General features: G+C 60.9%; 2 protein-coding genes across 2 annotated transcripts in view; one reads left to right on the top strand and one right to left on the bottom strand.

The window, feature by feature from the left end:
- The window catches only part of MFAP2 (microfibril associated protein 2), a 5,995-nt gene extending 425 nt beyond the window's left edge, over positions 1 to 5,570 (top strand). The window contains exons 2-9 of the mRNA XM_006107312.3: positions 1,908 to 1,984; positions 3,260 to 3,346; positions 3,517 to 3,543; positions 3,624 to 3,710; positions 3,810 to 3,854; positions 4,560 to 4,647; positions 4,851 to 4,924; positions 5,124 to 5,570. Coding sequence (XP_006107374.1) covers positions 1,948 to 1,984; positions 3,260 to 3,346; positions 3,517 to 3,543; positions 3,624 to 3,710; positions 3,810 to 3,854; positions 4,560 to 4,647; positions 4,851 to 4,924; positions 5,124 to 5,227 — 549 coding nt within the window. The 5' untranslated portion in view covers positions 1,908 to 1,947 and the 3' untranslated portion in view covers positions 5,228 to 5,570. The remainder of the gene's footprint in view (positions 1 to 1,907; positions 1,985 to 3,259; positions 3,347 to 3,516; positions 3,544 to 3,623; positions 3,711 to 3,809; positions 3,855 to 4,559; positions 4,648 to 4,850; positions 4,925 to 5,123) is intronic.
- An 890-nt stretch (positions 5,571 to 6,460) lies between these two features.
- Positions 6,461 to 12,546, bottom strand: part of CROCC (ciliary rootlet coiled-coil, rootletin) — a 45,048-nt gene continuing 38,962 nt past the window's right edge. The window contains 8 exon segments of the mRNA XM_023748052.1: positions 6,461 to 7,073; positions 7,756 to 7,944; positions 8,643 to 8,774; positions 8,939 to 9,139; positions 9,644 to 9,793; positions 10,241 to 10,465; positions 11,117 to 11,332; positions 12,217 to 12,380. Coding sequence (XP_023603820.1) covers positions 6,987 to 7,073; positions 7,756 to 7,944; positions 8,643 to 8,774; positions 8,939 to 9,139; positions 9,644 to 9,793; positions 10,241 to 10,465; positions 11,117 to 11,332; positions 12,217 to 12,380 — 1,364 coding nt within the window. The 3' untranslated portion in view covers positions 6,461 to 6,986.

Below are 12,546 nucleotides of genomic sequence, written 5' to 3'. Positions count from 1 at the left end.
TGGCGGGTGGGGTGCGGGTGCGCGCAGGGACCCCGGGAGCGGGGAGACAAAGGGAGATGAGAGGCCGGCAGAGCGGGCCGCCGCTGATTGTTCCCAGCTGTGCGGCCGCAACATCTGGTTTCCTCCCGCCGGACCCCAGCCCGGCCGCCGCGGGCAGAGCCTCCCCGACTGAGCTGGGGCGAGGCTCTGGGTAGGCCCGCTACCCCCTCCTGCAAGGGACGCGAAGGGGAGGGGCCCGCGCTGTGGAAGGTCCTGGTCTCCCCCGCACCCCCAAAGCCCATCGCCTGGAAGCGCTTGGAGATGTCCCTGGGAGGATGCGTTACTCCCACAGGACTCTCCCCTTTACTGCCACACCCCTTGCCCCGGGGGCCCCTTCCCCCAAGAAGCCTGGGCCTGGGTGCCAGACCTTCTGGGGAGGAAACGGCTCCCCGCAGAGGGCTGAGAGCCCAAGGAGGGGCTTTGGGGACAGACAGAGGCTGCCCCACACATACACCTCTTAGGGCCCCACTCAGAGAGGGCCTCCTCCCGAGTGGTGACAGCTGCCGCCTGCTGGGGGGTGGGGGGGGGGTGGATGGGATAGTGTAGCCCTGTCCGGAGTTGCAAGGAAGGGAGGGGTCCAGGTCGTTCAGCCCCCTTACCAGGAGGCCAGGGTTTTCAGAATGGGGGTGTGGGGAGCCAGATCCCTGCCTCTGCGGCAACTTGAGCTATGAGTCTCATCTACTCCCCCCTGCCCCCCCCATCAGTTTCCTCACCCACCTCATCCCATTGAAGTGAGGGGTAAGGAAGGGAGAGATGATGAACACATGAGACCATGAGACGGACGGGGAGTCCCCGAAGTCTCAGGATGGGAAGAAGGAGGGCATGATGCCCGTTTCTGCCCCTTTTCTGCCCCTCTCCCTGGTAACACCCCGGGGCAAGGGGGGCAAAGTTAGGTTTCTGGTTGGCTGTCTGGACGAACTCCCTTTGTTGTGGCGGGGGTGGGGGCGGGGGTGGCTCCTGAATAAATGAGCCGTGGGCTCCCTCCCAGCAGAAGCTGACAGACTGAGGCTGCCCTCCACTGAGCTGGGACTGGATTCGGGGACCTGGAGACTCAGCCAAGGCCACGCTGGGGCCAAGGACTGGAGGCTGCACTCAACCAGGAATTCTTAACCTCACGAGCCTGGGGAAAGCCATGCCTTACTGCTCTGTCCCCACAAAATGACACACACAGCGCTTGTCATACAGTGTCGGGGTACAGCACCCCTAGACTGGGTGACAGCATGGTCCCCTCCAGCGCTGCCCTTCTAGGAGCCAGAGAAGCCCTCCTCAGGCTCCACCCTAAGTGCTTCCTGCCGCTGCAGACAAACAGACCACAGTCTCATGAGTCTGATGCACAGCCAGGTCTTGGGAGGCCTGGCAGGAGAGGAATCTTCTAGGGGTGGGAGCCCTGGCCAGGCCTGAGCGCCGTAGGGGCCCCTGGGGCCCGTGCACACATGTGGTGAGCTGTGATGTTGGCCGGACAGAGCTGGGATCCCAAGCAGGGGGCTCGGGGTCAGGATGCACACAATCAGCGCCTTAGACACCCGGGGAGGTGCGGAACCAGAGCGTGGGCATGGAAGTGGCAGGGAGAGCAGGGTCAGGGTTGGTGGGGGGCTAGGAATGTCCCCTTGCTGAGCAGGGCAGGGTAGGTTCTGTCCATTTGCCAAGATCAGCCCTGGAGCCCAGTTGGAGGTCTTGTCCCTTGGCACTCGAACATTCGATCTCTCCCCCAAGTAGTTCCTCCTCTAGACTCTGGGCTCTCCATATGCCTGGCTTCTATTTGGGGTGCCTCCTTCTCCAGGCTGCATGCAGCGAGGAGGGGGGGAGCGGAGGTGGGCTCAGCAGCCCCGGGTTAGTGCCCTGGGATACAGTTTGCCTTCCTCTTCCAGCTGTCCTCTGACACCAGCCCAGCCGCCTCACAGAGTAGCCATGAGAGCAGCCTACCTCTTCCTGCTATTCCTGCCTGGTGAGTGGCTCCTGGCGATGGGGCCCCCCTTCTGTGGGTGAGCGTGAGGTTTGCAGGGGAGGGGGATGGCAGTGAGTCTTTGCTGTGCCCTGTCGCCAGAACTCAGCTCCCTGGGTCCCAGGGCCTCCTGCCTCCTGGACCTCAGACTGGACTTTCCAACCCCTCCCAAAGTCTGAGGCACTTCCTGGGCCCTTACCCCAGCCGCCCAAGCGGCAGGCAAGGGGGATTCTGGAAAGTGGGCACACATCCTGGCACCCCGAGTCCATGTCTTCCCTCTTACTTCCTTACCCTCCCAGAAGCTGATGTGTAGGAGTTGGGGTACCCAAGGCAGGGGTCTAGACCCATTAAGGGCTCAACCCCCTATACAATTTTGACCTTAGAGGGGTCCCTATTGGTCAAGTGAGAAGTTATCAATGGGACTGAAAAGGCCCTGCCTGGTCCATCATGCATTCACTTAACAGATATTTGTTGAGCTCCTACTATGTGCCAGGCACTGGGCTAGGCCCTGGGAATGCAGCGATGAACCAGGCAGACAAGTGCCTGCCCTCATGGTGCTGCCAGTCTAGGGAAGGGAGGGCTATGTTATCAAATAGATAAATGTCAGATTGTACTGAGTGCTATGATAGAAATAAGCAGGCGGATGAGATAGAGAGGGTGGGTCAGCCAGCGAGAGCCTCTTAGCAGAGCTGAAATTTTATTTAAGACCTAAAGGAGCCCTGACCGGTTTGGCTCAGTGGATGGAGTGTCAGCCTGCGGACTCAAGGGTCCCGGGTTTGATTCCGGTCAAGGGCATGTACCTTGGTTGTGGGCACGTCCCCGGTGGGGAGTGTGCAGGAGGCAGCTGATCGATGTTTCTAACTTTCTATCCCTCTCCCTTCCTCTCTGTAAAAAATCAATAAAATATATTAAAAAAACAAACAAACAAACAAAAACAAACAAACAAAAAAAAAGACCTAAAGGAAAAGGTGACCAGGATCACAGGCTTGGGAGAGTCAGGTGCAAAGGCCCTGGGGCAGACAGGAGGTGCTGAGTGCCAGGAGCAGCCATGAGGCCAGCATGGGGGAGATGAGCAGGATGAGGTCAATGAGGTGACACAGGACCAGGGAGTGTAAGGGCCATCATGGTTGAGGAAGGAGTTTGGATCCTATAGATCTAAGAGTCTGGTTGTAGGATCTTTGGGTCTCTTTTACATGCCTGTCTGACCTCCCCAGAAGTGTCTCAGGGCCCTTGCTGTCCCCATGGGGCACCCCCTCATGCTTTCCCTCCCCACGGCAGGCCTGCTGGCTCAGGGGCAATATGACCTGGACCCACTGCCGCCATTCCCAGACCACGTCCAGTACACCCATTACGGTGACCAGATCGGTAAGGCCTTGCCCTCCCCCCCAGGGGCCCCCAGCCCTGCCATGTCATCAAGCTCAGCCAGGGACCTGGTGGGGGGAGGGGGAGGTGCCTGGCTCAGTGGTGACCTCCTTTGCCCCTGGGGCTGGGAGTTAGCCTGACCCCCACCAATTTTCATTCATCTCTGTTTTCAGACAACCCGGACTACTATGATTATCAAGGTAAAGGGTCGGGGCTGGACAGGACGGGTGGGCATCTGGGTGGGCCTGCTCCCCGCCCCCCTTATCATGTCCTGTTGCAGAGGCCACTCCTCGGCCCTCTGAGGAGCAGTTCCAGTTCCAGTCTCAGCAGCAAGTCCAGCAGGAAGTCATCCCGGCGCCCACCTTCGGTAGGCGGCACCCCTGGGAGTGGGGGTCTGTGTGTGTGTGTGGGTGGGGGTAGCGGTGACCTCTCTCAATGATCTCTGCCTGCCCCCTCCCAATACCAGAGCCAGGAAACGAGGAGACGGAGCCCACAGAGCCGGGGCCGCTGGGTAAGAGCTCTCTTGTCCCTGGAGTCGGGGAAGTGGGGTGGGGCGCTGGTAGAACGGAGACTGCCAGGCCTTGTGCTCTTGCCCGGGTAGGTGGGGGGTAGGAGGCCTGCTTTAGGCGGCCCCCCTAGGCAGCTCTGGGCAGTCCCCCAGCCCCCTGGGCCTGGCCTGAGGTTGAATTGGCAGCAGCCTCCGAGGGGACCCCTGCGCCCAGGCGCTGGGGCGGGGCAGGGAGCGTGTCCCCTTCCTGCCGGGCGGTAGTGCTCTGGCAGCAGGTGAAGGGGCAGGAAGCCAAGGCTGGCTCAGCAGGCCCCACGCTGCCCAGCCAAGAGCCCGAGAGCCAGACTGGGGGATCCCGTCTGACCCTCGTGAGCTCAGGGTGCAGTGTGCTCCTGTGGGTGGGTGTGGACTTCTGACTTTATGTGTGAATATATGCTTCTTAAGTTTGGGTGTGAATCTGTATACAGGAGTCCGTATGTATAAATACACTGTATAAAACTGGGCGGCCTCAGGTCCAACAGCACTGTGTGTGCATGTGTTGGGTGTGTGTGTGTGTGTGTGTGTGTGTGTGTGTGTGTCTGGGCCAGAGGGTGCAGGGCGTACCTAGACTGAGATGAGAGCCAGTCTCTGGTGGGCAAAGTTGGGGGCTCCCCCCCAGTTCTGGGCCCTCAGCTGCAGCCCCCCAGTCTGATCCCACCTGTCACCCAGACTGCCGCGAGGAGCAGTACCCGTGCACCCGCCTCTACTCCATACACAAGCCCTGCAAACAGTGTCTGAACGAGGTCTGCTTCTACAGGTGAGCACAGGCCGGGCGAGGGGGAGGGAGCAAAAGGGGCCCCCGTGAAATTCGAGGAAAGATAATAAATCCTGGAGTTGATTGGGGATTGAGCCCTGGCCTGGGGGCCGGGACTCCCGGGCTCCTATACCAGGCCCTGCCCAGACTCTCCCAGGGGGGCTGGGCCAGGGTGGGGCTGACACCTCCCTGGCCTCCTCCCCCAGCCTCCGCAGAATGTACGTCATCAACAGGGAGATCTGTGTCCGCACAGTCTGCGCCCACGAGGAGCTGCTCCGAGGTAGGCAGCCTCCGCCCCCGACCTCTGACCTCTCCCCGCTCCGCTCCCTCGTTATCCATCCACCTGTCCACCACCTGATGTTTATTAAACACGTGCTTTGTGCGGGGGGCCACTTCCAGGGGATCCTGAACTCAGAGTGGGGAGCAGTTCCCATCACCCAGCCCCACCCTGACCCCCATTCCTTTCTGCCCCCCAACAGCTGACCTGTGTCGGGACAAATTCTCCAAATGTGGGGTGATGGCCAGCAGCGGCCTGTGCCAATCCGTGGCGGCCTCCTGTGCTCGCAGCTGCGGGGGCTGCTAGGGTGCAGCCGGCACCCGAGCCCCGGCCCCTCCTCAGATCCGGGGCCCTCGGGCCCTGCCTGACCTGGTGCTTTCCTTCCCGCCTGACATTCCTTCTATTCTGTCAAAAGTTAGTGGACTGCGGCCCAGGGGGTTGTCTCAGGCCCCTCCCCAGGCTGTGACCACCCCAGAGGCACAATGGGGGCTCCCCACTGCCCAGTCCTTACCCCCAGGTGGGGGGCATCCGGGCTTCAGTGGGACTGGGCCTCCGAAGTGCCTTCTCCACCCTGAGGTAGGCTGTGCCCCTCCCCCCAGCTGGTCTGCTTGGATTTCCTACAGCCCCTGGGCCTAGACCACCTGTTTTATACAAAATTAAAAACAAGTTTTTACAAAAGATTCAGTCATTTTTCAGAGAACACAAGGCGGGTGGTGGCCAGGTGCCGCCCTGGTCTCGTTATAGAAAACGCTGAGGCTACCTGGCCTCTTGAGAAGGGACCGTCCAGCGACCTCAGCTTTGCCTCTGCTGTCCCAGTCCTGCCTCCCCTCTCACCGGCATCAGCTCTGACCTGCCAGAAAGATGGCATGGCAGCTACCCCCAGGTGACAGCGTAGATAGAAGGTTCAGGAACACAGCTTTCTTGTTGTCAGGGCCCGAGTCCCCCGTCAGAGGGTGCAAGCCCAGGCCGGAGGCGCCAGGACGGAAGCATAAGGGTGTGGATAGGGTGTAAGGCAGGAGGTCAAGGTAGGTGGGCGCTGAGATCAAGGGCTGTGGGAGGGGCAGAAACAGGGCAAGCCAGTATGCCTCCCTCCGACAGCCTGTGGGGCAGGTTCCCGTTCACAGGTGAGCGAGCCGAGCTCTGACAGGTTAAGCGCCTTTGCCCAAGCTCACTCAGCTGAGCCAGGACCCACATCCACCCCCAGGCCTGCATTTGTTCACCACGCAGCCTGCAAGGCCCATCAGTATCCAGAGGGTGGGCCTCACCGGGGAGGGGCTGAGGAAGGGATGAGAAAGCTGGGCCTGGAGTCAGGCCGCACAGGTTGGGCCACACTCCAAGCCTCAACACCCCCCTCTGTTAAATGGGTGGGCGGCACTGGGCCCAGGAGGCCTCCCACCCGGACATGCTGAGGGTGGTAAGCTCCACAGGCCTCTGGAGCCCCTCCCGCCTGCCCAAGGCCCTACCTGTGTCCCCTCCCATCTACCAGGTGGTCGAGGCACATTGACAGTAAAAAAACACGTCGGTACAAAACCATTTTTAGAAAATAGGGTCTTGTAAAAACACACAAACAGTTCTGAACAGTTAACATTATAAAAAGGTACAAAAATACAGGGACTCTGAACTCGAAGGGATTTCCTGACAAACACTCTGCGCTAAGGCAGAGAGACCCCTGGGAAGCCAGGGCAGGGCCTGGGTCTCTGACCCCTGCCCTAGGCCTGGGCACCCCTCCTGCTTCCCATGAGCCCACGCTCCAGGGGCCTGCTTCCGGGCCGGCCACCCTGACCCTGGCTTCGGCTCAGCCCCTCAGCGAGGACCTTGTAGAGTGTGGAGTGGCTCACCCGGGGAGGGGCTGGACTGAGGGGGGCCCAGAGACGGCACGTGACTCTGATGATGCTGAGAAGCCACTGCTGGGTCGGGCCTGCACTGGAGTCCCCCAGCTCCCAGAACTGCCACCTCGGCTCCTCCTCACCCCATCTGAGCTCTGGTGGCCCCGACAGGCCCAGGCTCTTGAGTGGGTTGTGGAGAGGAGGCCCTCTTCTGCCCCAGGTACCGGCCGGGAAAGGGCTCATTTCTCTGGGGGCCCAGAGGCGGGGGAGAAGGACGCTGAGCTCCTCCGAAGCTCCTGCTGCAAATGCCCCTTCAGTGTGGACACCTGGAGAAGAGAGAGAAGGTGGAGCCTGCCTGGCTGGCCCGGGTCCTCAGCCTGATTGCAGAGAAAGGGGGTGATTGCAGCTGGGACCCCGGGAAAAAACCCTCATTTAGAACCAGGGTGTGTCCTTCCCTCCTCGTTCTATTCCACGGTATAGTCAGGTGTCCTCTTCCTCTGATGCTCGGCATCTCTTTGGGGAACCCCATCCCCTCATCACTCAGATGGGCCTGACACTAGCCCGACTCGGGGTGGACCTGAGACCCAGGCCTGGCTTAGCGAACCAGCCTTGCCCTGTAGGCACGTGCCCAGGTGGCACGGTCAGTAAGGGGCTGGGATTGAAGCTGGTCAATGAGAAGCAGCCCTGGGACCTTTGCTGTTGCTCCACTCGCCCCACCCCCTCCCCCAGGCCTGGGGTCAAGGGTGGTTGGATTGGAATAACCTGAGCGGGAGCTCCAGAGGCCACCTGCGCTCAGGGAGAGGGTCTGCCCAGAGGACTGAGTTCTTAAGCTCGTGTTCAGCCACAGTTGACACCCACCCAACCACTTCCGTTTTGGATGCCATAGGTGGCGTATACCCCAGAGGTCACACCCAGCCCTCTCCCCCTCCACCTTCTCTTCCTTCTCCAGCATCACACGCCATGCTGCAGCCCCCAGGGAGGGGCCAGGGCCCAGTCAGGCCTGAGTACCTGCTCCTCCAGCCCACGCACCCGCTGCCGGTGGGCCCGCTCCCGCGCCTCCAGGGTGCGTTCTGTCTGCACCTGGGCACTGCGCAGGCGCTCAACCTCCTGCTGCAGCTCCAGCTGTTGCTGCTCCTCTGCCTCCAGTGCCTCCAGCCCGACTGGGCTCTGGTCCTGCTCCAGCACCACCACCTGGGCCTGCAGGAGAGGCCGCCAGTCAAGAGTCTGACCCCGTGTGTGTGTGTGTGTGTGTGTGTGTGTGTGTGGTGTATGCACAACGAGTATTAGGCACCTCCCAGGGCAGGAGCCTGAAGGCCCTTGGGGCAAAGCCAGTGCAGGCAGGGGATGAAGGAGAGATCCTTGTTTGTTCCTGACCCCCTGGCCCTCCTGGTCTGTGATGAGGGTACCTAGTGACTCCCATTCAGATACATACACATACACACACACAGATATATTCAAACACAGGCCCATATATATACAGGCACAAAAGAAAGCATGTTCACCTGGGTGTATACAGATGTGCAAAAGCCTAATACCCTACATACATGAAGACATCTGTACACAGACACGCATACAGATATAACATATTGTTAATACTCAGACTTGCCACATCTGTGCAAGATTTAAGCACCAGAATATACCCATGAACACTCATGCCTCTACATGGCCACAACACACATCAACACACAGACTCGGGTGCTAACCGGCCGTCAGCATCTTTCTCTCAGCTTTGGGGGGAGCCCTCCCTCTGGGACCTCACTCTGAGCCCTAGGGTTCGGGCTCAGCGTTGTGGGCTCTGAACTGGCTGAGCCATCAGCAACTCCTGACTCTGAGGCTGGGGTGGGGCAGGGGTTAGGGAGGTGGGGTGCCCAGGACTGGGTGGGCAGGGGCGGGACCTCCAGCAGCTGGATCTGCCTCTGGGCCTCGGCCAGCTCCAGCTCGGCCCCCGTGAGAGTGCGGTCCAGGCGGCCCTTCTCGGCACTAAGCCGCACTGTGTCCTCGTGGCTGCGGAGCTTCTCCCGCTCTACCTGGGTGGGGAGAGCAGGAGGGGAGCAGGGTGCCGGGAAGTGGGGGGCTCCGGGAGAGTGTTAGGTTAGAGGCAGAAGGACCAGGGATCCTAGTGACATGCAGCTGGACCAACCATGGCTATGCCCTAAAGGAAGTGAGGGGAGGGTCCTGGGGAGCAGCCCACCTTGTCCAGCGTCTTCTTGAGGGCCACCCGGTCCTTCTCCAGCCTCAGGGCTGACCGCTCCACCTCCCGCTTCTCAGCCTCCAGCTGAGCCAGAGCGCGCTGCAGGCCGCCCAGGCGCTCCTGCAGCCGCCGCCGCTCGTCCTGCAGCTTCTGGACCGTGTGCAGGGCCGCAGCCTCAGCCTCCTGCCGCTGCCGCAGCACCTGCAGCAGGAGCAGCGAGCCCCTCATTCCTCCGGGCCTCAGTGAGTGCGTCTGAAGCCCGGGGAGGGCAATGCCAGCCTGCCATGCCCACTAACTCGGCAGGGCGGCTGTGAGGCCCGCACCAGGAAACTGTCTCCGATATCTACCACAACCCTGGAATTTCTGTGTTCTTGACTTTGGTGGGGGATTGTGCAGGGCTAGCAGAATTACTGAACAGTCCGGTTAGAGATGAGCTTCCTGGCAGCCAGGGCAAAATAGGAAATGAGTGAAATCTACTTCTCCAACTTCTCCAGCATGCTTGGACAGCTCTCCTCTCGGGCCTCAGTTTCTCCATCTCTATAATGGGGTACCATGCTTCATCCCTGGCTTGTGGGTTATGGGGGTTCCTCCTCCCAGGGGACTGGGCCTGGGTTTGGAATGAGGTTAAGATAGGTGGGAAGGTCCCCACCTTATCCTGAGGGCCTCAGCATCCTGGCGACAGAAGGGGTCCCCCCTGGCCCTCACCTCCCGCAGCTGTTGCAGCTGGCCCTCAGCCTCCGCCCGCTGCAGCTCCAGGTCCGCCATCTCGCCCCGCATTGTCTGCACCTGCTCAGCTAGGGCGCCGCTTTGCTTCCGGGCCTCGGATAGCGCCTGCCGAGCAGCCTCCAGCCGTTCCTGGGGGACAGGGGCTGATGGTGCCAGGCTGGGCACACCCTCTACTCAGTATCTTAGGCCAGTTTCACAGCTTATAAAAGAGGTGTCATCTCACCTGGAGGGTGAGCCAGACAGCGGGACTGGCCCACAGCCTATACTGAGCTATAGAAGACCAGGAACCCCTCCCCAGAACCCATCTGTCTCACCCACTAACCCTGCACCTAGGTCCCTCAAAGCGCGTGCTAGTTGGCTGTTCTCTTATTGGCCCCCCCACCGCCCAGCAGAGCCTCCTCTTACTGACTGATGCTCTTATTAAGCCCACCCCTCCCTCTCATTGATTAGCTCCTTAAGGTTCCCAACTGACTGCTTCATTGGCTGGCTCTCTACCAGACCCCTCCAAGCCTGTCTATTGGCTAACTAACTCTCTTGCTGGGCCCATCCCAGCCAGACCCTGGAGTCCGTCTGTACCTGGAGCACTTGGCGGTCATGTTCACAAGCCGCCAGGGCCTTCTGCAGTTGCAGATTCTTGTCCTGGGTGCTGGTGAGGCTGGCGCTGTTCTGGGCCAGGGCCTCCGACAGGCCCTTCACCTTGTCACGCAGGGCCCCCTCGCTCTCCTCCACCTTGGCCAGGGCCCCGTTCAGCCGCTCCACTGTCAGCTGCAGAGTCCCTGCCTTCACTTCACTGTCTGCCACCTGGCAGGAGCGACAGGGTGGTGAAATGGCTGTTCTCACTGTGGCCTCCACAAGAAAGGTCCCACCCAAGCCAAACCCTTCCTCTCTCTCTAGGCCTTCATCACTGATGCTCATTGTTCCCATGCACGCCTACTGGTTCAGCCTACTCCCACCGAGGCCCGTCCCACCGCTGGTCAACTACCCCCACCCACAGCACCATCAACCCGATTGTCTCAGACGCCATGGTCTCCTCTCTGTTCTCATCCGCCTCTCCTCTCTGCTAACGAGAATGAAGGGTATCTACCACAACCCTGGAATTTCTGCGTTCTTGACTTTGGTGGGGGATTGTGCAGGGCTAGCGGAATTACTGAACAGTCCGGTTAGAGATGAGCTTCCTGGCAGCCAGGGCAAAATAGGAAATGAGTGAAGTCTACTTCTCCAACTTCTCCAGCATGCTTCCCATGAGTGCAGATTCTGCCATCAACCAGTCCTAAATTCTAATGTGGGCTCTGCCTTATTAGCTACGTGATCTTGGGCGATGACATCACCTCCTGAGCCTCCATTCATCCATCCATGAAACAGGGATGATACTATCTCACAGGGCCGCTGGGAGGATTACATAGTCCCTGTATAGCACTTGGCACTGGGCCTGCGAGGGGGGAGGGGACCCACCTGTCTCTGCAGGGAGTCCACCCGCTCCTGGAGGGCCTGGGCCTGGGCCTCCCGGTCGCTCAGGCCCAGGCGGCTGCGCTGCAGTTCCCCCTCGAGCGAGCGCCGCTGCAGCTCAAGCTTGATGGTGCGGCTCTCAGAGGCGTCCAGCACCTCCTTCAGGCGCCGCTTGTCACTCTCCAGCTTCACCTCATTGGCCTTCATCTTGCTGATCTTCTCCTGTGGGTGGGGGAGGGCTCAGGCCCCAGCTGTCCAGCCCACCCCACCCCTGCCGCATCCCTCAGGACCCCCTGGAGAAAGTGGGGAGCAGCCCAGAAGCTGCCTGTGTGACCTGAGTTGAGTCGGGCAGGAGCCCTGGGCCCCTGCAGGTTTTAGGGTATGATGCTCCTCCCCCCAAGTGAGTTCAGACTGTGACGGAGACTTGGGGAGTGGGGACAGGTCAGGAAGACAGACCGGGGTCCTTCCATCCCTGTCACCGTCCTGGAGACAGGGCAGGTCAAGAGGGTGTTCTTATAACCACCCCCAACCCCCCCCCCCCGCCAGGCCTGGCCCCTCTCCCGCCCTGCTCAGAGCCCCAACCCTGCCAGCTCTACACCCGGCAGCCCCACGCTGGCTCCTGCCCAGCTTTGTTCCTGGCCTCCTCCCGCGGCCCCTGTGGCTGGGCCCAAGGCCAGCGCTGGAGCCGCAGACACAACAACCCAGCTCAAGCTGGGCCTAGAACCAGAGGCAGAGGGTGGGCTGCGGGGGCAGTAATGGAGGGCCGGGGAGGAAAGGGGGGGGGGGGAGAAACAGAGGGGATCCAGATCCATGGCTGTGCGAAGGTCTCAAGTCCTTGGCAGCTTGGACTGTCACCATCAGGGCCTGTGCACCCTGCCCCCCCTGCCCCCTGCCCCCCACATACAGATGCCCAGCAAATACATAAAACCCCCAGAACACCACTCACGTGGCTCTACAGAGACGAAGGGAACAGAGGTCCCAAGTACTGTCACTTCAATGGGTGCTGGGACCAGGCAGAAACAGATGCATGCACACAGTAGGACTTACATACACCTATTCAGACAGCAGATCCTCCCCTCATCCCACTGGCCCTCAGCCCTGCCTACCTGGCTGGCCCGGAGCTCGCTCTCGGTGGCCTGCAGGCTCCTCTCCAGGGCGGCCACCTGGTCGAGGGCAGCCCGGCGCTCCCGCTCGCTGCGTCGCACACTGTCCTCCTGCAGCGCCAGCTCCGCCTGGGCCCCGCTCAGCCGCCCGTCCACGCTGCGCCGAGCTATGGCCCCCACCCCAGGGGTGAGGCCTGGCCAGGCACAGCCCAGATGCCTGACCCAGGCCCCAAAATACCTGGCCTGCCCTCCACTCACCATGGGACCTGCCTCTCTGAGCCCTTGAGGGTCTGTAAGTCTGAACATGGGGTGGGCCTGATCAAGGAGGGTCCC

The sequence above is a fragment of the Myotis lucifugus genome, unplaced genomic scaffold, assembly GCF_000147115.1.
Source record: "Myotis lucifugus unplaced genomic scaffold, Myoluc2.0 scaffold_1099, whole genome shotgun sequence".
NCBI classification, from domain to species: domain Eukaryota; kingdom Metazoa; phylum Chordata; class Mammalia; order Chiroptera; family Vespertilionidae; genus Myotis; species Myotis lucifugus.
The sequence above is the reverse complement of the archived record's forward strand: the minus strand, read 5'-3'. Positions and strand labels throughout refer to the sequence as shown.